Source organism: Pseudophryne corroboree, chromosome 10, assembly GCF_028390025.1.
Source record: "Pseudophryne corroboree isolate aPseCor3 chromosome 10, aPseCor3.hap2, whole genome shotgun sequence".
Classification (NCBI taxonomy): Eukaryota; Metazoa; Chordata; class Amphibia; order Anura; family Myobatrachidae; genus Pseudophryne; species Pseudophryne corroboree.
The window spans coordinates 327,875,339-327,900,020 of record NC_086453.1 but is presented as its reverse complement, the minus strand read 5'-3'; the positions used below and the strand labels follow the sequence as shown (position 1 = coordinate 327,900,020).

At 46.7% G+C, this 24,682-nt stretch overlaps 1 protein-coding gene across 3 annotated transcripts in view; it reads left to right on the top strand.

Annotated features, from left to right (window-relative positions):
* ANAPC4 (anaphase promoting complex subunit 4) overlaps window positions 1-24,682 on the top strand; it is a 167,857-nt gene that overhangs the window by 66,993 nt on the left and 76,182 nt on the right. For all 3 annotated transcript variants that reach the window (XM_063943580.1, XM_063943581.1, XM_063943582.1), the window contains exons 8-14: window positions 6,406-6,490; window positions 16,018-16,122; window positions 16,206-16,289; window positions 18,352-18,438; window positions 19,656-19,720; window positions 22,984-23,026; window positions 23,108-23,184. In XM_063943580.1, coding sequence (XP_063799650.1) covers window positions 6,406-6,490; window positions 16,018-16,122; window positions 16,206-16,289; window positions 18,352-18,438; window positions 19,656-19,720; window positions 22,984-23,026; window positions 23,108-23,184 — 546 coding nt within the window. The remainder of the gene's footprint in view (window positions 1-6,405; window positions 6,491-16,017; window positions 16,123-16,205; window positions 16,290-18,351; window positions 18,439-19,655; window positions 19,721-22,983; window positions 23,027-23,107; window positions 23,185-24,682) is intronic.

Below are 24,682 nucleotides of genomic sequence, written 5' to 3'. Positions count from 1 at the left end.
ACAGAAGCCGGCAGAAGCAGAGAAGACATCGAAATCGGCGGCAGAAGACTCCTGTCTTCACATGAGGTAGCGCACAGCACTGCAGCTGTGCGCCATTGCGCCCACACTAACCCACACACTCCGGTCACTGTTGGCTGCAGGGCGCAGGGGGGGGCGTCATGGACAGCAATTGTTACCTCCTGGCGAATGCTGCATATAAACAGTGGCACACTGTTATATGTATGAGCCCCCGCCATTTATTTTACAAGAAATCGCGGGACAGAAGCCCGCCGCTGAGGGGGCGGGGCCTTCTTCCTCAGCACTCACCAGCGCCATTTTCCTGCCACAGCTTCGCTGAGAGGAAGCTCCCCAGGCTCTCCCCTGCAGAATCACGGTAGAAGGGTGAAAAAGAGAGAGGGGGGCACATAAATTTAGGCGCATTAATTATAATACAGCAGCTACTGGGTAAACACTAAGTTACTGTGTAATCTCTGGGTTATATAGCGCTGGGGTGTGTGCTGGCATACTCTCTCTCTGTCTCTCCAAAAGGCCTTTTGGGGGTCCTGTCCTCATTTAGAGCTTCCCCTGTGTGTGTGCTGTGTCGATACGCGTGTGTCGACATGTTTGACGAAGAGGGCTATGTGGAGGCAGAGCAAGTGCAGTTGACTGACGTGTCGCCACCGACTGTGCCGACACCTGATTGGATGGATATGTGGAAGGTGTTAAATGATAATGTAAACTCCTTACATAAAAGGTTGGATAAAGCTGATACCTCGGGTCAGTCAGGGTCTCAACCCATGTCTGATCCTACAGCGCAGAGGCCCTCAGGGTCTCAAAAGCGCCCACTATCCAAAATGGTTGACACAGATGTCGACACGGATTCTGACTCCAGTGTCGACGACGATGATGCATAATTGCAACCAAAAATGACAAAAGCTATACGTTACATGATTATAGCGATGAAGGATGTTTTACACATATCAGAGGTGAACCCCGTCCCTGACAAGAGGGTTTATATGTATGGGGAGAAAAAGCAAGAGGTGACTTTTCCCCCTTCACATGAGTTAAATGAGTTATGTGAAACAGCGTGGGATTCCCCAGATAAGAAAGTCCTGATTTCCAAAAGGTTACTTATGGCATACCCTTCCCGCCTGAGGACAGGGTGCGCTGGGAATCCTCCCCTAGGGTAGATAAAGCTCTGACACGCTTATCTAAGAAGGTGGCCCTGCCGTTGCAGGATACGGCCACCCTAAAGGATCCTGCAGATAGAAAGCAGGAAAGTATCCTGAAATCTGTTTATACACATTCAGGGACTCTACTGAGGCCACAAATTGCGTCGGCGTGGATGTGTAGTGCTGTAGCAGCGTGGACAGATAATCTGTCTGAGGAAATGGATACCTTAGACAGGGATACTATTATGCTGACCCTGGGGCATATAAAAGACACTGTCCTATATATGAGGGATGCCCAGAGGGACATTTGCCTACTGGGCTCTAGAATTAATGCAATGTAAATTTCTGCCAGGAGGGTCCTGTGGACTCGGCAGTGGACAGGTGATGCCGACTCCAAAAAACACATGGAGGTGTTACCTTACAAGGGTGAGGAATTGTTTGGGGACGGTCTCTCGGACCTGGTTTCCACAGCTACTGCTGGGATGTCAAACTTTTTGCCATATATTCCCCCACAACCGAAGAAAGCACCGTATTACCAAATGCAGTCCTTTCGCGCACAAAGAAGCAAGAAGGTCAGAGGTGCTTCCTTTCTTGCTAGAGGCAGGGGCAGAGGAAAAAAGCTGCACTTTACAACTAGTTCCCAGGAACAGAAGTCCTCCCCGGCTTCCACTAAATCCACCGCATGACGCTGGGGCTCCACGGGTGGAGCCAGGAGCGGTGGGGGCGCGTCTCCGACATTTCAGCCACCAGTGGGTTCGCTCACAGGTGGATCCCTGGGCTATACAGATTGTGTCTCAGGGATACAAGCTGGAATTCGAGGTGATGCCCCCTCAACGTTACCTAAAATCGGCCCTGCCAGCTTCCCCTATAGAGAGGGAAATAGTGTTAGCGGCAATTCACAAATTATATCTCCAGCAGGTGGTGGTGAAGGTTCTCCTCCTGCAACAGGGAAGGGGTTACTATTCCACAATGTTTGTGGTACCGAAACCGGACGGTTCGGTCAGACCCATATTGAATTTAAAATCCCTGAACATTTACCTGAAAAGGTTCAAGTTCAAGATGGAATCGCTCAGAACGGTCATTGCAAGCCTGGAAGAGGGGGATTTGATGGTGTCTCTGGACATAAAGGATGCTTACCTGCATGTCCCCATTTATCCACCTCATCAGGAGTACCTCAGATTTGTGGTACAGGACTGTCATTACCAATTCCAGACGTTGCCGTTTGGTCTGTCCACGGCACCGAGAATATTTACCAAGGTAATGGCAGAAATGATGGTGATCCTGAGAAAGCAAGGAGTCACAGTTATCCCATACTTGGACGATCTCCTCATAAAGGCGAGGTCGAGGGAGCAGTTGCAGATCAGCGTAGCGCACTCACAGAAAGTGTTGCAACAGCATGGCTGGATTCTGAATCTGATTCCTACGACGCGTCTGCCCTTTCTGGGCATGATTCTGGACACAGACCAGAAGAAGGTGTTTCTCCCGACGGAGAAGGCTCAAGAGCTTGTGACTCTAGTCAGAGACCTCTTAAAACCAAAACAGGTGTCGGTGCATCACTGCACGCGAGTCCTGGGAAAGATGGTGTCATCGTACGAAGCCATTCCCTTCGGCAGGTTCCATGCGAGAAACTTTCAATGGGATCTGTTGGACAAATGGTCCGGATCGCATCTTCAGATGCATCGGCTGATCACCCTGTCACCCAGGGCCAGGGTGTCTCTTCTGTGGTCGCTACAGAGTGCTCACCTTCTCGAGGGCCGCAGATTCGGCATACAGGACTGGGTCCTGGTGACCACGGATGTGAGCCTCCGAGGGTGGGGGGCAGTCACTCAGGGAAGAAACTTCCAAGGGTTGTGGTCAAGTCAGGAAACTTGTCTACACATAAATATCCTGGAACTAAGGGCCATATTCAACGCCCTGAGTCAAGCGGAGCCCCTGCTTCGCAACCAACCGGTGCTGATTCAGTCAGACAACATCACCGCGGTGGCTCATGTTAACCGCCTGGGCGGCACAAGAAGCAGAGTCGCGATGGCGGAAGCCACCAGGATTCTTCGGTGGGCGGAGAATCACGTACAAGCACTGTCAGCAGTGTTCATTCCGGGAGTGGACAACTGGGAAGCAGACTTCCTCAGCAGGCACGACCTCCACCCGGGAGAGTGGGGACTTCATCAAGAAGTCTTCATTTAGATTGCAGATCGATGGGAACTGCCACAGGTAGACATGATCGCATCCCGTCTCAACAAAAAGCTGCAACGGTATTGCGCCAGGTCAAGAGACCCTCAGGCGATAGCTGTGGACGCCCTGGTAACACTGTGGGTGTTCCAGTCGGTCTATGTGTTCCCTCCTCTTCCTCTCATACCCAAGGTACTGAGAATCGTAAGAAGAAGAGGAGTGAGAACAATACTCATTGTTCCAGATTGGCCAAGAAGACCTTGGTACCCGGAATTGCAAGAAATGCTCACAAAGGACCCATGGCCTCTGCCTCTCAGACAGGACCTGTTGCAACAGGGGCCCTGCCTGTTCCAAGACTTACCGCAGCTGCGTTTGACGGCATGGCGGTTGAACGCCGGATCCTAGCGGAAAAAGGCATTCCGGAGGAAGTTATTCCTACGCTGATAAAGGCTAGGAAGGACGTGACAGCAAAGCATTATCACCGCATATGGCAAAAATATGTTGCTTGGTGTGAGGCCAGGAAGGCCCCTACAGAGGAATTCCAACTGGGCAGATTTCTGCACTTTCTACAGTCTGGAGTGACTATGGGCTTGAAGTTGGGATCCATAAAGGTCCAGATTTCGGCCCTATCCATTTTCTTTCAAAAGGAACTGGCGTCTCTTCCTGAAGTTCAGACGTTTGTTAAGGGAGTACTGCATATGCAGCCCCCTTTTGTGCCACCTGTGGCACCTTGGGATCTCAACGTGGTGTTGGGTTTCCTAAAATCCCACTGGTTTGAACCACTTAAGACCGTGGAGCTAAAGTATCTCACGTGGAAGGTGGTCATGCTATTGGCATTAGCTTCGGCTAGGCGTGTGTCAGAATTGGCGGCTTTATCATGTAAAAGCCCCTATCTGGTTTTTCATAGGGACAGGGCGGAATTGCGGACTCGTCCCCAATTTCTGCCAAAGGTGGTGTCATCTTTTCATTTGAACCAACCTATTGTAGTGCCTGCGGCTACTCGTGACTTGGAGGATTCCAGGTTACTAGATGTAGTCAGGGCTTTGAAGATTTATGTAGCCCGAACGGCTGGAGTCCGGAAAACTGACTCGCTGTTTATCCTTTATGCCCCCAACAAGTTGGGTGCTCCTGCTTCAAAGCAAACCGTTGCCCGCTGGATCTGTAACACGATTCAGCAGGCTCATTCTGCGGCTGGATTGCCGCATCCAAAATCAGTGAAAGCCCAATCCACAAGGAAGGTGGGCTCTTCTTGGGCGGCTGCCCGAGGGGTCTCGGCATTACAGCTTTGCCGAGCTGCTACTTGGTCGGGTTTAAACACATTTGCAAAATTCTACAAGTTTGATACCCTGGCTGAGGAGGACCTTGAGTTTGCCCATTCGGTGCTGCAGAGTCATCCGCACTCTCCCGCCCGTTTGGGAGCTTTGGTATAATCCCCATGGTCCTTACGGAGTCCCCAGCATCCACTAGGACGTCAGAGAAAATAAGATTTTACTTACCGGTAAATCTATTTCTCGTAGTCCGTAGTGGATGCTGGGCGCCCGTCCCAAGTGCGGACTTTCTGCAATACGTGTACATAGTTATTGCTTAATAATGGGTTATGTTATGTTGGCATCCATTGTTGATGCCCTGTTGTTGTTCATACTGTTGACTAGATAAGTGTATCACAAGTTATACGGTGTGATTGGCGTGGCTGGTATGAGTCTTACCCGAGATTCCAAAATCCTTTCCTTATAATGTCTGCTCTTCCGGGCACAGTTTCCTTAACTGAGGTCTGGAGGAGGGGCATAGAGGGAGGAGCCAGTGCACACCAGATAGTACTAAATCTTTATTTAGAGTGCCCAGTCTCCTGCGGAGCCCGCTATTCCCCATGGTCCTTACGGAGTTCCCAGCATCCACTACGGACTACGAGAAATAGATTTACCGGTAAGTAAAATCTTATTTTTTTTTTAAACATTTTTTTTTCAGCCCTGTGTTTGAGCAGATCCTGCCACACAAATCGTTTTAAGTGCTCATTATAAATGGTGTTATTTCTGCTTTAAAACATAAGTAAAATTAATCATGAGTGCTTCAGAAACTGGACCATCGCTAGATTTTAGAGAGCCCATGTGACACCCGTAGTCGTCATAATCTGGATACAAATGACATGGGTTGAGTATGAAATCCTGGCTGTCGGGATCTCGACACCGGAATCCCAACGCTCAGAATGCTGACTGGTCCTGGCGAGTTTAATAACCCTACCTCTAACCCTAACCCACCCCTCCCGCAGCCTAAACCTATCCGCCCCCTCCCACAGCCTAACTCTAAACCACCCCTGCCACAACCGAAACCTATCCGCCCCCTCCCACAGCCTAACTCTAACCCACCCCTCCCACAGCCTAAACCTATCCGCCCCCTCCCACAGCCGAACTCTAACCCACCCTTTGCCACAACCGAAACCTATCCGCCCCCTCCCACAGCCTAACTCAAACCCACCCCTCCCACAGCCTAAACCTATCCACCCCCTCCCGCAGCCTAACTCTAACCCACCCCTCCCGCAGCCTAACTCTAACCCACCCCTCCCGCAGCCTAACTCTAACCCACCCCTCCTGCAGCCTAAGCCTACCCGCCCCCTCCCACAGCCTAACTCTGACCCACCCCTGCCACAACCGAAACCTATCCGCCCCCTCCCACAGCCTAACTCTAACCCACCCCTCCCGCAGCCTAAACCTATCCGCCCCCTCCCACAGCCTAACTCTAACCCACCCCTCCCGCAGCCTAAGCCTATCCACCCCCTACCGCACCCTAACTCTAACCCACCCTTCCCACAGCCTAAATCTACCAGGCCCCCTACCGCAGCCTAACTCTAACCTACCCCTCCTGCAGCCTAAACCTACCCGGCCCCCTACCGCAGCTTAACTCTAAAACTAACCCTAATACTCACGGGATTCCGATGTCTGGATTCTGTCTGTCGGGATCCCAGTTGCCGGTATCCAGACTACGTCCCAATGACATGGCTGCTAGTATATATTACACGTAAAATAATTATTAAATTATTCTCAACATAGTTACTAGTAATATTTAATGTGTGAACATTTTGTTTCCTAAGGCTTAATGCTTTGGTTCTCGGTGGAGACTCAGGGCAGATTGAGATCTATGCCTATGGGATGTACAAGATTGCAACAATTACAGAGGTACGATGCTTGCTTGGTGTATGATTCTACACAATGGGGGTAATTCTGAGTTGATCGCAGCAGGAAGTTTTCTCTATCGTCCTAGTGGATGCTGGGGTTCCTGAAAGGACCATGGGAATAGCGGCTCCGCAGGAGACAGGGCACAAAAAGTAAAGCTTTACGATCAGGTGGTGTGTACTGGCTCCTCCCCCTATGACCCTCCTCCAAGCCTCAGTTAGATTTTTGTGCCCGGCCGAGAAGGGTGCAATCTAGGTGGCTCTCCTAAAGAGCTGCTTAGAAAAGTTTAGCTTAGGTTTTTTATTTTACAGTGAGTCCTGCTGGCAACAGGATCACTGCAACGAGGGACTTAGGGGAGAAGAAGTGAACTCACCTGCGTGCAGGATGGATTGGCTTCTTGGCTACTAGACATCAGCTCCAGAGGGACGATCACAGGTACAGCCTGGATGGTCACCGGAGCCTTGCCGCCGGCCCCCTTGCAGATGCTGAAGTAAGAAGAGGTCCAGAATCGGCGGCAGAAGACTCCTCAGTCTTCTAAAGGTAGCGCACAGCACTGCAGCTGTGCGCCATTTTCCTCTCAGCACACTTCACACGGCAGTCACTGAGGGTGCAGGGCGCTGGGAGGGGGGCGCCCTGGGAGGCAAATGAAAACCTATTTTGGCTAAAAATACCTCACATATAGCCTCCGGAGGCTATATGGAGATATTTAACCCCTGCCAGAATCCGTTAAGAGCGGGAGACGAGGCCGCCGAAAAAGGGGCGGGGCCTATCTCCTCAGCACACAGCGCCATTTTCCCTCACAGAAAGGCTGGAGGGAAGGCTCCCAGGCTCTCCCCTGCACTGCACTACAGAAACAGGGTTAAAACAGAGAGGGGGGGCACTAATTTGGCATTAGAAATATATAATAAAGATGCTATAAGGGAAAACACTTATATAAGGTTGTCCCTATATAATTATAGCGTTTTTGGTGTGTGCTGGCAAACTCTCCCTCTGTCTCTCCAAAGGGCTAGTGGGTCCTGTCCTCTATCAGAGCATTCCCTGTGTGTGTGCTGTGTGTCGGTACGTGTGTGTCGACATGTATGAGGACGATGTTGGTGAGGAGGCGGAGCAATTGCCTGTAATGGTGATGTCACTCTCTAGGGAGTCGACACCGGAATGGATGGCTTATTTAGGGAATTACGTGATAATGTCAACACGCTGCAAGGTCGGTTGACGACATGAGACGGCCGACAAACAATTAGTACCGGTCCAGACGTCTCAAAAACACCGTCAGGGGTTTTAAAACGCCCGTTTACTTTAGTCGGTCGACACAGACACAGACAGGGACACTGAATCCAGTGTCGACTGTGAATAAACAAACGTATTCCTTATTAGGGCCACACGTTAAAGGCAATGAAGGAGGTGTTACATATTTCTGATACTACAAGTACCACAAAAGAGGGTATTATGTGGGATGTGAAAAAACTACCGTAGTTTTTCCTGAATCAGATAAATTAAATAAAGTGTGTGATGATGCGTGGGTTCCCCCCGATAGAAAATTAGGGGCGGTATACCCTTTCCCGCCAGAAGTTAGGGCGCGTTGGGAAACACCCCTTAGGGTGGCTAAGGCGCTCACACGCTTATCAAAACAAGTGGCGGTACAGTCTATAGATAGGGCCGTCCTCAAGGACCAGCTGACAGGAGGCTGGAAAATATCATAAAAAGTATATACACACATACTGGTGTTATACTGCGACCAGCGATCGCCTCAGCCTGGATGTGCAGAGCTGGGGTGGCTTGGTCGGATTCCCTGACTAAAAATATTGATACCCTTGACAGGGACAGTATTTTATTGACTATAGAGCATTTAAAGGATGCATTTCTATATATGCGAGATGCACAGAGGGATATTTGCACTCTGGCATCAAGAGTAAATGCGATGTCCATATCTGCCAGAAGATGTTATGGACACGACAGTGGTCAGGTGATGCAGATTCCAAACGGCACAAAGGTGTATTGCCGTATAAAGGAAGAGGAGTTATTTGGGGTCGGTCCATCGGACCTGGTGGCCACGGCAACTGCTGGAAAATCCACCGTTTTTACCCTAAGTCACATCTCTGCAGAAAAAGACACCGTCTTTTCAGCCTCAGTCCTTTCGTCCCTATAAGATCATATCTGCCCAGGGATAGAGGAAAGGGAAGAAGACTGCAGCAGGCAGCCCATTCCCAGGAACAGAAGCGTTCCACCGCTTCTGACAAGTTCTCAGCATGGCGCTGAGACCGTACAGGACCCCTGGATCCTACAAGTAGTATCCCAGGGGTACAGATTGGAATGTCGAGACGTTTCCCCTTCGCAGGCTCCTGAAGTCTGCTTTACCAAGGTCTCCCTCCGACAAGGAGGCAGTATGGGAAAAAATTCACAAGCTGTATTCCCAGCAGGTGATAATTAAATTACCTCTCCTACTACAAGAAAGGGGGTATTATTCCACACTATATTGTGGTACTGAAGCCAGAAGGCTAGGTGAGACTTATTCTAAAAAATTTTTGAACACTTACAAAGGTTCAAATCAAGATGGAGTCACTCAGAGCAGTGATAACGAACCAGGAAGAAGGGGACTATATAGTGTCCCGGGACATCAGGGATGCTTACCTCTATGTCCCAAATTTGCCCTTCTCACTAAGGGTACCTCAGGTTCGTGGTGCAGAACTGTCACTATCAGTTTCAGACGCTGCCGTTTGGATTGTCCACGGCACCCCGGGTCTTTACCAAGGTAATGGCCGAAATGATGATTCTTCTTCGAAGAAAAGGCGTCTTAATTATCCCTTACTTGGACGATCTCCTGATAAGGGCATAGTCCAGGGAACAGTTGGAGGTCGGAGTAGCACTATCTCGGATACTGCTACAACAGCACGGGTGGATTCTAAATATTCCAAAATCGCAGCTGATCCCGACGACACGTCTGCTGTGCCTAGGGATGATTCTGGACACAGTCCAGAAAAAGGTGTTTCTCCCGGAAGAGAAAGCCAGGGAGTTATCCGAGCTAGTCAGGAACCTCCTAAAAACAGTGCATCATTGCACAAGGGTCCTGGTAAAAATGGTGGCTTCCTACGAAGCAATTCCATTCGGCAGATTTCACGCAAGAACTTTTCAGTGGGATCTGTTGGACAAATGGTCCGGATCGCATCTTCAGATGCATCAGCGGATAACCCTATATCCAAGGACAAGGGTGTCTCTCCTGTGGTGGTTATAGAGTGCTCATCTTCTAGAGGGCCGCAGATTCGGCATTCAGGATTGGATGCTGGTGACCACGGAGCCCAGCCCGAGAGGCTGGGGAGCAGTCACACAAGGAAAAAATTTCCAGGGAGTGTGATCAAGTCTGGAGACTTTTCTCCACATAAATATACTGGAGCTAAGGGTAAATTTATAATGCTCTAAGCTTAGCAAGACCTCTGCTTCAAGGTCAGCCGGTATTGATCCAGTGGGAAAAACATCACGGCAGTCGCCCACGTAAACAGACAGGGCGACACAAGAAGCAGGAGGGCAATGGCAAAAACTGCAAGGACTTTTCGCTGGGCGGAAAATCATGTGATAGCACTGTCAGCAGTGTTTCATCCCGGGAATGGAAACTGGGAAGCAGACTTCCTCAGCAGGCACGACCTCCACCCGGGAGAGTGGAAACTTCATCGGGAAGTTTTTTCCACATGATTGTAAACCGTTGGGAAATACCAAAGGTGGACATGATGGCGTCCCGTCTGAACAAAAAACGGGACAGGTATTGCGCCAGGTCAAGAGACCCTCAGGCAATAGCTGTGGACATTCTGGTAACACCGTGGGTGTACCAGTCGGTGTATGTGTTCCCTCCTCTGCTTCTCATACCTAAGGTGCTGAGAATTATAAGACGTAGAGGAGTAAGAACTATACTCATGGCTCCGGATTGGCCAAGAAGGACTTGGTACCCGGAACTTCAAGAGATGCTTACAGAGGTCTTATGGCCTCTGCTGCTAAGAAGGGATTTGCTTCAGCAAGTACCATGTCTGTTCCAAGACTTACCGCAGCTGCGTTTGTCGGCATGGCGGTGGAACGCCGGATCCTAAGGGAAAAAGGCATTCCGGAAGAGGTCATTCCTACCCTGGTCAAAGCCAGAAAGGAGGTGACCGCACAACATTATCACCACATGTGGCGAAAATATGTTGCGTGGTGTGAGGCCAGGATGGCCCCACAAAGAAATTTCAACTCGGTCGTTTCCTGCATTTCCTGCAAACAGGAGTGTCTATGGGCCGCAAATTGGGGTCCATTAAGGTTCAAATTTCGGCCCTGTCGATTTTCTTCCAGAAAGAATTGGCTTCAGTTCCTGAAGTCCAGAAGTTTGTCAAGGGAGTATTGCATATACAACCCCCTTTTGTGCCTCCAGTGGCACTGTGGGATCTCAACGTAGTTCTGGGATTCCTCAAATCACATTGGTTTAAAACCAGTCAAATCTGTGGATTTGAAGCATCTCACATGAAAAGTGACCATGCTCTTGGCCCTGGCCTGGACCAGGCGAGTGTCAAATTGGTGGTTTTTTCTCAAAAAAGCCCATATCTGTTTGTCCATTCGGACAGGGCAGAGCTGCGGACTCGTCCCCAGTTCTCTCCCTAAGGTGGTGTCAGTGTTTCACCTGAACCAGCTTATTGTGGTGCCTTGCACCTACTAGGGACTTGGAGGACTCCAAGTTGCTAGATGTTGTCAGGGCCCTGAAAATATGTTCCAGGACGGCTGGAGTCAGGAAAACTGACTTGCTGTTATCCTGTATGCACCCAACAAACTGGGTGCTCTTGCTTCTAAGCAGACTATTGCTAGTTGGATGTGTAATACAATTCAGCTTGCACATTCTGTGGCAGGCCTGCCACAGCCAAAATATGTAAATGCCCATTCCACAAGGAAGGTGGGCTCATCTTGGGCGGCTGCCCGAGGGGTCTCGGCTTTACAACTTTGCCGAGCGGTTATTTAGTCAGGGGCAAACACGTTTGTAAAATCCTACAAATTTGATACCCTGGCTAAGGAGGACCTGGAGTTCTCTCATTCGGTGCTGCAGAGTCATCCGCACTCTCCCGCCCGTTTGGGAGCTTTGGTATTATCCCCATGGTCCTTTCAGGAACCCCAGCATCCACTAGGACGATAGAGAAAATAAGAATTTACTTACCGATAATTCTATTTCTCGGAGTCCGTAGTGGATGCTGGGCGCCCATCCCAAGTGCGGATTGTCTGCAATACTTGTACATAGTTACAAAAATCGGGTTATTATTGTTGTGAGCCATCTTTTCAGAGGCTCCGCTGTTATCATACTGTTAACTGGGTTCAGATCACAGGTTGTACAGTGTGATTGGTGTGGCTGGTATGAGTCTTACCCGGGATTCAAAATCCTTCCTTATTGTGTACGCTCGTCCGGGCACAGTACCTAACTGAGGCTTGGAGGAGGGTCATAGGGGGAGGAGCCAGTACACACCACCTGATCGTAAAGCTTTACTTTTTGTGCCCTGTCTCCTGCGGAGCCGCTATTCCCATGGTCCTTTCAGGAACCCCAGCATCCACTACGGACTCCGAGAAATAGAATTATCGGTAAGTAAATTCTTATTTTTTTAGCAGTTGGGCAAAACCATGTGCACTGCAGGGAAGACAGATATAACATTTGCAGAGAGAGTTAGATTTGGGTGGGCTATTTTGTTTCTGTGCAGGGTAAATACTGGCTGCTTTATTTTTACACTGCAATTTAGATTGCAGATTGAACACACCACACCCAAATCTAATCTCTCTCTGCACATGATATATCTGCCTCCCCTGCAGTGCACATGGTTTTGCCCAATTGCTAACAAACTTGCTGCTGCGATCAACTCAGAATTACCCCCAATATTTTAGAGTTTTGTTTCAGGGGGAAACAAAACTCTAAAATATTGGGGGTAATTCTGAGTTGGCATTTTATAGCACAAATCCTTATGGCTAACAGATCTGATTATGTAATGAGCTGGTGTTCTATTGGACTTGCTCATATCACCCTTTATATTCCGTAGGATCACTTTATCCTTAGTGAAATTAAGAATGCGTGCATTACATTATATCTTATCTCTTGCAAACTAAAAATGATTTAATTCATTTTAACTTAATTCATAAGTTCAGGATTTGCTTTTAATGGACAGATGTGTCCTCATTCGTGCGCAGACCCTAAAACGTCAGATTTGTACATAAACCATCGGGTACAAACTTAAATCCGGCCGATAGATTTCTCCTGACACTTCAGCTACAAACAAGCAACTACAAAGTACAAAAGAGGAGTCCACAAGCGCTGTCAGGTTCTGCTGTGGATGTCTCTGTAGAAGGCGTCCTGTATACTTCACAAAAGGAAAATAACATTTGTTTATCCAGTCATACACGTTGTTCCTTCCTCATGGCGCTGGGTCTCTAAACTCACCTAAACACAGTGAGATACCTTCACATAAAGGTTTCTTTCTCGTTGTGAAACACCCTTCCCAGGCAGCAAACTCTGCACTCTCATTTGGATGCACACTCATCTCGGGTTCAAACTGGTACGATCATCAAAAGGTTTCTTTGTCACCAGCTTCCCCAGTGGATGATAATACCACATCAGCCGATATATCCTTACAGCAGTAAGGGGTTAGGGACAGGGTTTTGAATACTCCACGTTTTCACAGACAGGAAAATGGTTTATTATCTCATACAGAAAGTTCCATATACTGTATAACAGGTTTAAAAAAATAGTTTAAATAAAACATAAAGCAATACAATCCTTCGAGGGTTTAATATGGTTGTTCCACTCTGTTCCATAAGGCTTCAAGAATATATTTCCTCACCCCAGTCATCCTGGGATCTAAGGTACAAGGTTCTAAAAGATGGAAAAAAGCCTATGGTATACCAAACAGTAGTGGAGTCTCTTAACACGAACGCGTTTCGGAGTGTCCTTCCTTCCTCAGGCCCTAGTGGGGTGAGGAGAGGTGTTCTTGAAACCTTATGGTATAGAGTCCCCCTTTTTGCATGCTATTGTATTATAGATGCAAGGTACTACATTTATTTTATTACTACACGTAAAAGCTGATAATTGATTTATGCACTTTTAGATCCATTGTCCGTTTACAGAGTATATTTGCATATGTCACTATGGGCGCAATTCAATTGTTTTATTTTCTTTCACACAAATCGCTCCCATAAAGGTTGGGTTTAGCCACGTAAAGCAGCTAAGACTGACCAAAGTGCTGGACGCGATCATACAAAGTGTCGTTTGGGCGCCCAAATGGGTCACTTTTTACGCACTACAGCTGAAAGGCAGACGCCGGCAGCCATCGCGCCCAAACGGAGCAACAATTGAATAGCTCAGTTTGGGCGCCATCTAGTGGCTGCCGGTTGCCAAACATTCGAATTCCGTCTGATGTATTTGTATATATAGGTAGTTTTATGTGGGACACCTTTGTTCAGCCCCAACACTGCCCATTCCACCAAAGGAACATGAAGCTGAGCACAGCACATCTTTATATAGTGTATACAGGTCTGGTCACCTACGAGTGTAGAAGCTCGCTCATACATTAATGAAACAAGCTCCGTGTGCAGATACAAGGCTCTTTTCTAGTAATGGGGGTAAGAATATGGAGATCTGTGTATAATAGTGTCCATGCAGGCTTCCCGATCAGTGCTGCCCACTAACTCACTGTAGCATGTTCTTCCTGATGAAGCCTACAGTAGCTGTCAAAAAGCATAAATTGTAATCCTGTAACTGAAGTGTTGGGAGAGAGCTCTATGCCATTTGGTGTACTAAAGGTTTTACCATGTGGATAAGTACCTTGTGACTATCCTAATAAGGCACAACAAAGTAGTGATGATATAGGTAAGTGTGCCAATCAAGCTTGCCGTAGAACTATAGGTATGAAAGTATCACCTGCACTTCAGACAGTTTCACAAATCACAAACAGTTACCACTATGTCATCAGGCTCTAGAAACATGCAGCTATATATATATATATATATATATATAATCAGGGGCGCTGACAGTTCCGGCGTGCCCTGGTAGAAGGGAGGGGGCATGGCCAAATGGAGGAGGTGTAGCCAGACCCCCTCCATTAAAATATATAATTATTATAACAACTGTGTGGTCGTGCGCTCCACACGGGGGCGCCGGTGTCGCGGGATGCGATCGCTCGCATACTATTCATGCAGGGGGACAGAGAGGACATGTTGTGCAATGAGAATTTTTAGTTTTAAATTCTCACTGCATTCTCTAACTATTTTTTTTCATGATTCATCATTGCGCGAATCATAAAAAAAGTGATAATTTTCCTCTCAGGCTGCCGGCTGCACAGTGGAGCACCCGAAAGTAGGACGAACGTGACACACCCGCGCCGGTCTTTAATTGTGCACACCTGATATGGCTGGAGCATTAATGAAAAGTGGAGCAGCACGAACGGACTCTCTATAGGGGGATAATGTTTTCCAAAGTGGTTACGAGTAGAGATGAGCGGGTTCAGATTTAACGCCAGCATTAATGCCAGTTCGGTTTTATCCGGATTTTTCTGATTGGCTATCCAAAACACGTGACATCCGTGAGCCAATAAGATGCCGTTTTGAGATCCGAATAAAACCGAACCCGCTCCTCTCTATTTACGAGGATATAGCCTTTAACCTAAATAGATTAGGGAATACAATATAATTCAAGTTGAACTCGATGGACTACTAGTCTTTTTTCAACCTCACCGACTATGTTAGTTGTTGCGTGTCTGGTATTAGCTCTGACATGTTGTATTAACCTAATTGATATGGGGGATATATACCAGTCTAGGTACACATTCTCCTCATGCCTTGAAAAAGATAACATCCAGGTATCGAAACGTGTTGGTGAGGAGAACCTGGGACATTTGGACTTCCACCTGGCTGGACGTCTGGTTGGTCATTACGTTCATGCCTATTGTCTACCTAGGTTTGTAGACTAAATGATTTGGGATTTGGACAGAATATGAGCATTGTCCTCTCATTTGAAAGCGGTTTTGTCTGCTCTATTCAGTAGATCACATTGTCTGGTATGAGTCTCCACATATGAACAGAATGAGAGAATGAGCTTGTTGACACCACACAGTTATGCTATGGAAATCTTTTCCCCTGTATTTTGAGCATTTTCACAGAATCTGTTATTTTGGATTGTACTTTCTGATTTAATCGCTAATGCGCAAAAGGACAGCTACTGTATTATATATTTATCTGCATACCTCTAGCACCTGATGACACGGTGGTAACTTTTTGTGCTTTATCCTAATAAGAGTATATCGTTATTCCTAGAGAACTTTGTACCCAGTAGAATCTGGTCTTTGTATTGCAGTAGAGAGTTTGCAGACTGAATCTGTATATATTAAGGGGACTGTAGCCTATGGATTCTTCAGTGACAAGTGCCTTCACTGGTCACTATAGAATTATTACCCTGTATTCTCATAAATGTGGGTGCTTCCACTGTGTGATGCGTGCTCCTGTCTGACCTGAGGCTCTTGTCAGTGTACTCAGTATTTGGCTTGTTCTGTTAGGTGTATGGTTCCTGCCTTGGCTTGTGCTTGTCCAGCGACCTAAAGTCCCTTTCTGTGGTTACTGAGCTTGCCACAAACACTACACCAGAGATCACCTATTTCCAGGTGAGTGGGACTACGTTGCATAGTGTATAGGATTCTGCAATGTGCTTTACAACCGTTTTACTGTTACCTATTTATTTTCATAGCTGGACACTAGTTTATTATCTGATTACTTACCTGAGGTTACCCGAATGGCCAGAAAATTTACCCACATTTCAACTCTTCTTCAGGTAGGTACCTTTTTTAACAGCCTGTTTTCCTATGCTGGCAAAGGGAACTAGACTGAAATTTAAATAAATGGTGGCAAACTGCTCTAATCAAGCTGGTAACAATCCCCAGGTGCTGCGGGAGGGGGTTACTCTAGACAAGAAAAACAAAAGGGATTTTTCCCACGCACTCTGCTAGCTGTTAGTAAGAAGAACTATACACTATGTAATAATAGAAAATGTAGAGCTTTTCGTTACATATGTTTTGCAAAAGATATGATAAGCCTCCAGGCCACTTCACGGCTGCTCTATTACTGGAGGTCCCTAACTAAGCATAAGTCCAGGGCTTGGACCCCACAAAGTCGGCTCAGGCCCGACCACCCTAGGGCAGCACACCATTGAAACACTAAAGTGTTAATATGTGTTAAGAAAGAAGCAGAAGCTATGGGTTAGAAAGAGGCTTATCATATCTTTTGCAAAACATATGTAACGAAGAGCTCTACATTTTCTATTATTTCATAGTATATAGTTCTTCTTACTAACAGCCAGCAGAGTGCGTGGGAAAAATTCCTTTTGTTTTTCTTGTCTAGACTGAAATTTAGTTGGACTTCATGTGGTAAAGTATGTACAACAAACACACAGTTCTGGATGTTAGAAGTGGCCGCACTTCTCTGACACGTACCCTCCTAAGAAGAGAATGGGTAATAGCCGATATCGTGCTTTGAATGAAGCCGGCTTTCGTTACCGGATGGTTAGTTGATGTTTGGAACCAATTTCTAGGACACACAGTACATTCCGGTATACAACTGCTATAGTGGTTTATACATGTGTGGGAACAACAACTCCTCCTCCCATTAACTCCTGTATTTCACACTAGCACCCAGTGTCATTGTATATGCTAAATAAATGCATCTTTGTAAAATACACAACATACAGATGTGTCCTTACTAAGCTTTGCTAAACTCACGCCAAAGACTCCTCTGCAGAATCTCGCACAGCACTTACGGACAGAGCCGGTCCTGACCAACTTGGTGCCCTAGGCAAGATTTTGGAGGTTATACAGAGTTGTTGGCAAACCAAAAAAAGTTAGCAATTGGGCAAAACCATGTGCACTGCAGGTGGGGCAGATGTAACGTGCAGAGATTTCAATTTGGGTGGGTTATATTGTTTCTGTGCAGATTAAATAGTGGCTGCTTTATTTTTACGCTGCAATTTAGATTTCAGTTTGAATACACCCCACCCAAATCTAACTCTCTCTGCACATGTCACATCTGCCCCCCCACCCCCTGCAGTGCACACGGTTTTGCACAATTGCAAACTTTTTTTGTTTGCTGACAACTCTTATTAACTCCCTTTGTCCTTTGCCTCCAACTGCCTCGCTTTGTGTGAGCTTTTGTGCGTCAAAGGCAGGCTGCAGCCCCAGCCAGCACAGTTACCTTCTTTGATGTCTTCTGGCCGCCGGTCACTGTGGCTTCTCTGTTCTACCTGTCTCAGTGGGGCTGTGCGACATCACTTCACGCACGTTGCTCCGCAATGGACAAAATAGAAACTTTAAATTAATACGGAATGGCTATGTGCATGACAAGACTTATTTAGGTGCGATATATGTGACCATCAAAATAACACAAAGACATAAAGTTATATGGTGTGATCCTCAAGCAATGAACATTGTTTTGGTCCAATTCAAGTTCATAAGAGAAATATTGCATTTTAAATTCAATATAACAATGTCAGGTGCAAAAGTGGCGATAATCTTCCGTGGGTTAGAGATGGTTTTGGGGTTTGGTGGCGCGGGTTCCGTGCTGGAGGGCCGGCATCCCATACCCTTTAGTCTCCACAGACCCCCAAAGCACAGAACCTCACCGACTAGCTCAAACACCTGCATATCAAGCACAGCCTTTCTATAATGCCACCTTTAAAACATGGTACAGAAATTCGCATAGTGAGGATGGTTACAGAGGAGGTGATATAACAGAAGTAATACATTTTAATGTAAAGGAAAAACCGGGTGTCCGGGAAGGGGGTATTACAAATGGTTTATAAAGCTGGAGCACTTTCATTTTTATTTAATTGTCTCTTTTTTAAGTATTTAACGTTATCGTTGACGTGTATGTGTGAAGCTTGGGAAGAAATTCTGGTGCAGATGGATTCTCGATTAACAAAATTTGTGCAGGTATGTATGAATTTGTACCTGTAGTTGTATGAAATGAAAGTCTTGTTATACTGTGAGTAACTCAGGGGCAGATGTATTATGCCTGGAGAAGTGATAAACCAGTGATAAGTGCAAGGTGATAACGCACCAGCTAATCAGCTCCTAACTGTCGATTTACATATTGGAGCTGATTGGCTGGTGCGTTATCACCTTGCATTTATCACTGCTTTAGCACTTCTCTAGGCTTAATACATCTGCCCCTCAATGCTGATTCTTGCACCCTGCACCTAATCAGTGCGGAGGGCATATTTTACTCTTGAAGGGCAAAATTTTATATGTGATGTATCACTACAGGGTAGTGATGAGCGGGTTCGGTTTTACTCGGTTCTCAAAACGGCATCTTATTGGCTATCCAAAACACGTGACATCCGTGAGCCAATAAGATGCCGTTTTGAGAACCGAGTAGAACCGAGTAACACCGAACCCGCTCATCACTACTACAGATACGTTTAAGATTTTACCCTTCAAAATTAAAATATGCCTCTCTCACTGATTAGGTGCAGGGTGCTAGAACAGAACTATAGGTGTTTCGTTTGGGTGACCTAAAAGTAAAAAGAATCTCCTTTTTCTGCAATGAGGGGCTCAGGTTGTGTGTTATGTTTTACCGCAGGGACGGTGCTTCTCTACTCCAGTCCTGTAAACCATCAACAGGTCATGTTCTTAGGATATCTATCAGTCGAAACAGGTGGGATACTTACGGATTCAGCAAAATAGATTTAACTTACTTGGGCATGATTATAGAAATTCAGAAAACATGACCTGTTGGGGGTGCTTGAGGACTGGAATTGAGAACCGCTGCCCTAACTGGATTGATCCCTTAGTATAAGTAAATTCCCAAAACAACACAAAGGGGGGTATTCAATTGATTGAAAAGTCAGTTGGGGGTCTGTTTTTTCCCCCTATCTAATAAACAGGAATAAACAGACACCCAACCGACTTTTTAAACATTTGAATATCCCCCAAATAATGCAGTACGGGTAAGAAGAGCTTGCAAGCTGCTTAACAATAGGTGTGATCTATATGAGTGTATGTAAAGCTTTACCTTTTATAGAATTTCAGTTTTCTTTAAAGTGAGGGTCGTGGAGAAGTACACACAGCCCACTGCTAGTGCAAGTGCTGAGATGTCAGAAGAACATGTGGCGGAGCTTTGTGCATAATGTTGTTCTTCATGTTTTCAGGAGAAAAATACGACCACCTCCGTTCACGATGAGTTCATGCAGCTCCTCTTGTGGGGTAAAGCAAGGTAACACATGTTTAAAGAACCCAATTTTAAATGGCCAACAGAAAATATGGTATACAGTCAGATCCATAAATATTGGGACATCGACACAATTCTCATATTTTGGGCTCTATACACCACCACAATGGATTTGAAATGAAACAAACAAGATGTGCTTTAACTGCAGACTTTCCACTTTAATTTGAGGGTATTTACATCCAAATCAGGTGAACGGTGTAGGAATTACAACGGTTTCTATATGTGCCTCCCACTTTTTAAGGGACCAAAAGTAATGGGACAATCGACTCAAAAGCTATTTCATGGACAGGAGTGTGCTATTCCCTCGTTATTTCATTATCAGTTAAGCAGGTAAAAGGTCTGGAGTAGATTCCAGGTTCCAGGTGTGACATTTGCATTTGGAATCTGTTACTGTCGACTCTCTCAATAGGAGATCCAAAGAGCTGCCACTATCAGTGAAGCAAGCCATCATTAGGCTGAAAAATCAAAACAAACCCATCAGAGAGATAGCAAAAACATTAGGTGTGGCCAAATCAACTGTTTGGAACATTCTTAAAAAGAAAGAACGCACCGGAGAGCTCAGCAACACCAAAAGACCCGGAGGACCACGGAAAACAACTGTGGTGGATGACAGAAGAATTATTTCCCTGGTGAAGAAAAACCCCTTCACAACAGTTGCCCAGATCAAGAACACTCTCCAGGAGGTAGGTATAATATGTGTCAAAGTCAACAATCAAGAGAAGACTTTACAAGAGTGAATATAGAGGGTTCACCACAAGATGTAAACCATTGGTGAGCCACCAAAACAGGAAGTTCAGATTAGAGTTTGCCAAACAACATCTAAAAAAGCCTTTACAGTTCCGGAACAACATCCTATGGACAGATGAGACAAAGATCAGCTTGTACCAGAGTGATGGGAAGAGAACACTACGGAGAAGGAAAGGAACTGCTCATGATCCAAAACATACCACCTCATAAGTGAAGCATAGTGGTGGTAGTGTCATGGCGTGGGCATGTATGGCTGCCAATGGAACTAGTTCCCTTGTATTTATTGATAATGTGACTGCTGACAAAAGCAGCAGGATGAATTCTGAAGTGTTTCGGGCAATATTATCTGCTCATATTCAGTCAAATGCTTCAGAACTCATTGGACGGCGCTTCACAGTGCAGATGGACAATGACCCGAAGCATACTGCGAAAGCAACCAAAGAGTTTTTTAAGGCAAATAAGTGGAATGGAATGGAATGTAATGCAATGGCCAAGTCAATCACCTGACCTGTAATCCGATTGAGCATGCATTTCACTTGATGAAGACAAAACTGAAGGGAAAATGCCACAAGAACAAGCAGGAACTGAAGACATTTGCAGTAGAGGCCTGGCAGAGTATCACCAGGGATGGAACCCAGCGTCTGGTGATGTCTATGCGTTCCAGACTTCAGGCTGTAGTTGACTGCAAAGAATTTGCAACAAAGTGTTAAAAAGTGAAAGTTTCAGTTTGTCCCATTACTTTTGGTCCCTTAAAAAGTGGGAAGCACATATAGAAATCGTTGTAATTCCTACACCGTTCACCTGACTTGGATGTAAATACCCTCAAATTAAAGCAAAAAGTCTGCAGTTAAAGCACATCTTGTTTGTTTCATTTAAAATCCATTGTGGTGGTGTATAGAGCCCAAAATATGAGAATTGTGTCGATGTCCCAATATTTATGGACCTGACTGTACATTGGTTTTATTAACATGCTGTATTACAATTCTTGTTAAATTTTTTCATACATGTGATGCAGTCATGTGAAATGACAAGTAAATGTCTGACTCCAAGTTAGAGGACTGAGTAGGTCAGATCTGGTCACGTACTGTATGTAAGTCTGGCTAAGCATATTGATATAATGCAGTTGTGATATAATATTGCAATATTGGAATAACAGTAGTGGATCCCGGAGGGATTCTTCATACCACCCCCCACTTCACCCAAAGGTATCATTGGAAGGGGGTAGCTTCTTTACAAAATAGCTTCATAGTTTTGTTTTTTCATCGGTTTTAAATCCATCTAATGCTGGAGTGGATAATACCCTGAGAAATGTAGGATCTGGAAGGAAGGAAAATTCTGCACCAGGGATAATACAGTGAATAAATTACAAGTGTTAAGTTCTTTCCAGATTCAGTCCCTATTCATTCAGTATTGGTTTATAAATAGTTTGAGTTCTTTGTGCAGACTATGGGCCTCATGTAACAGCCTGTGAGCTGCAGTCTGCGCGGGAATTCCTGTGAGACTGCGATTTTTAAAGCGCCAATTATTTACATGGATAATCCATGGTGGTTTTGCCTTGTAAACGATTGCCACTTTAAAAATATGGGCAGACAAATTAGTCCCTGTTAGAGATGGATTGGAAGCTAGTCTCCAGCAGTCTTATTCTGTTATATAGCTGGCTAGGTACAGTATACTCATTTTGTTCATCTCTTGTTCAGAGCTTGTATAATAAACACTATCAGCTTCATCAGGCTTTCAAATAAAACCCTATATGTCCACGAAAAATGAAAAATAATACTTTTATGGGCGCGCTAAGTTCTTGAATATTTATTACAAGCAAAGTTGTAGGACTTAAAGCTGTCAAACATGCTATTGGTGTGGCTGTAAATGACCTGCAGTCTAGATGGGGTTAACAGAGCATTACTTACTGTGAGTGTATAGTGAGCAGCTGTGGGTGGGAAGCATCATGCACAGAATAGTGAGTAGTTGATCTTGTGAGATCAGAGTATAAATTATTATTCACACAATAACAGATACAGGGGGGTCATTCCGAGTTGATCGCTAGCTGTTTTCGGTCGCTGTGCAGCGATGAGGCAAAAAAACGGCACTTATGCGCATGCGGCGCACGCGCGACGTACTATTACAACGAACGATGTCGTTTCACACAGGGTCTTGCGTAGCTTTTCAGTCGCACTCCTGGCCGCAGAGTGATTGACAGGAAGTGGGCGTTTATGGGTGTCAACTGACCGTTTTCTAGGAGTGTTCGGGAAAACGCAGGCGTGGCAGGGCGAATGCAGGGCGTGTTTGTGACGTCAAAACGGGAACTGAACAGTCTGAAGTGATCGCAAGCGCTGAGTAGGTTTTGAGCTACTCAGAAACTGCACAAAAAAACTTTGCCGCCGCTCTGCGATCCTTTCGTTCGCACTTCTGCTTCAGTTCAGTGCATATGTTTTCGCAGTCCGCATTGATTTTATGCAGCAAGGTAACTTTTATTACTTTTTGTTTTAATTACTGGCTTTTAGTCCTGAGCTCCAGGCGTTACTGATGAATCAACTGACTGTGAAAGTGAGTATCCAAGATCTCGTCTCAGTAATATCTCTAAGTCATTGATATACAGTGAAACTTACCCCATTTCTTTGTCGTTAGGGCTTAAAGAAACTTGGACAGTCCGTCGAGTCTTCTTACTCCACTATTCAAAAACTAGTAATCAGTCACTTACAAAGGTATGTTACTGTCACCGTGGCATCTGCTCTTTGTGTTGGTAAGCCTCAGTTGGTAAGCCTGAGTAGTGTAAGGGATGCTAGCTACAGAACTTTAGCACAATTGCTTTTTGTCAGTGTGCCCCTCGCTGGATTTTATGAGCCAGTGGTAGATCCCTGGCTAGTGATGAGCAGACTGAGGCTCAGCATAGATGTTTTACCACTGGTGGCCTGGAAACGAGCTTCGGGTCATCAGTGTAGCTGGCAGATGGAAATGTGTGCTTGTGCTGCTGGAAGGGGGAACTCTGTGGATCAGGGTGGCTGGGAAATGGGAACTCTGTTTATCAAGCAGGTTGGCATGGGCGAGGGAGGTTCTCTGCTTATCAGGCGCTGCTGGAGTGGTGGGCTCCTTCTGCATCAAGGTGTCTGGCAACTGGGAGAGGGCTATCTGTTCCTGATAGCTTAGAAGAGGGGCCCTCTGTATGAAGGTGGCTAGCAGCGGGGATGGGAGCACTGTGCATCATGGCGACTGTCACCTGGGGCAGCGGGAATGGGAGCACTGTGCATCATGGTGACTGTCACCTGGGGCAGCGGGGATGGGAGCACTGTGCATCATGGCGACTGTCACCTGGGGCAGCGGGGATGGGAGCACTGTGCATCATGGTGACTGTCACCTGGGGCAGCAGGGATGGGAGCACTGTGCATCATGGTGACTGTCACCTGGGGCAGCGGGGATGGGAGCACTGTGCATCATGGTGACTGTCACCTGGGGCAACGGGGATGGGAGCACTGTGCATCATGGTGACTGTCACCTGGGGCAGCGGGGATGGGAGCACTGTGCATCATGGCGACTGTCACCTGGGGCAGCGGGAATGGGAGCACTGTGCATCATGGTGACTGTCACCTGGGGCAGCGGGGATGGGAGCACTGTGCATCATGGCGACTGTCACCTGGGGCAGCGGGGATGGGAGCACTGTGCATCATGGTGACTGTCACCTGGGGCAGCAGGGATGGGAGCACTGTGCATCATGGTGACTGTCACCTGGGGCAGCGGGGATGGGAGCACTGTGCATCATGGTGACTGTCACCTGGGGCAACGGGGATGGGAGCACTGTGCATCATGGTGACTGTCACCTGGGGTAGCGGGGATGGGAGCACTGTGCCTCATGGTGACTGTCACCTGGGGCAACGGGGATGGGAGCACTGTGCATCATGGTGACTGTCACCTGGGGCAGCAGGGATGGGAGCACTGTGCATCATGGTGACTGTCACCTGGGGCAACGGGGATGGGAGCACTGTGCATCATGGTGACTGTCACCTGGGGTAGCGGGGATATGAGCACTGTGCCTCATGGTGACTGTCACCTGGGGCAGCGGGGATGGGAGCACTGTGCATCATGGTGACTGTCACCTGGGGCAGCGGGGATGGGAGCACTGTGCATCATGGTGACTGTCACCTGGGGCAGCAGGGATGGGAGCACTGTGCATCATGGTGACTGTCACCTGAGACTATCTGTGCATCA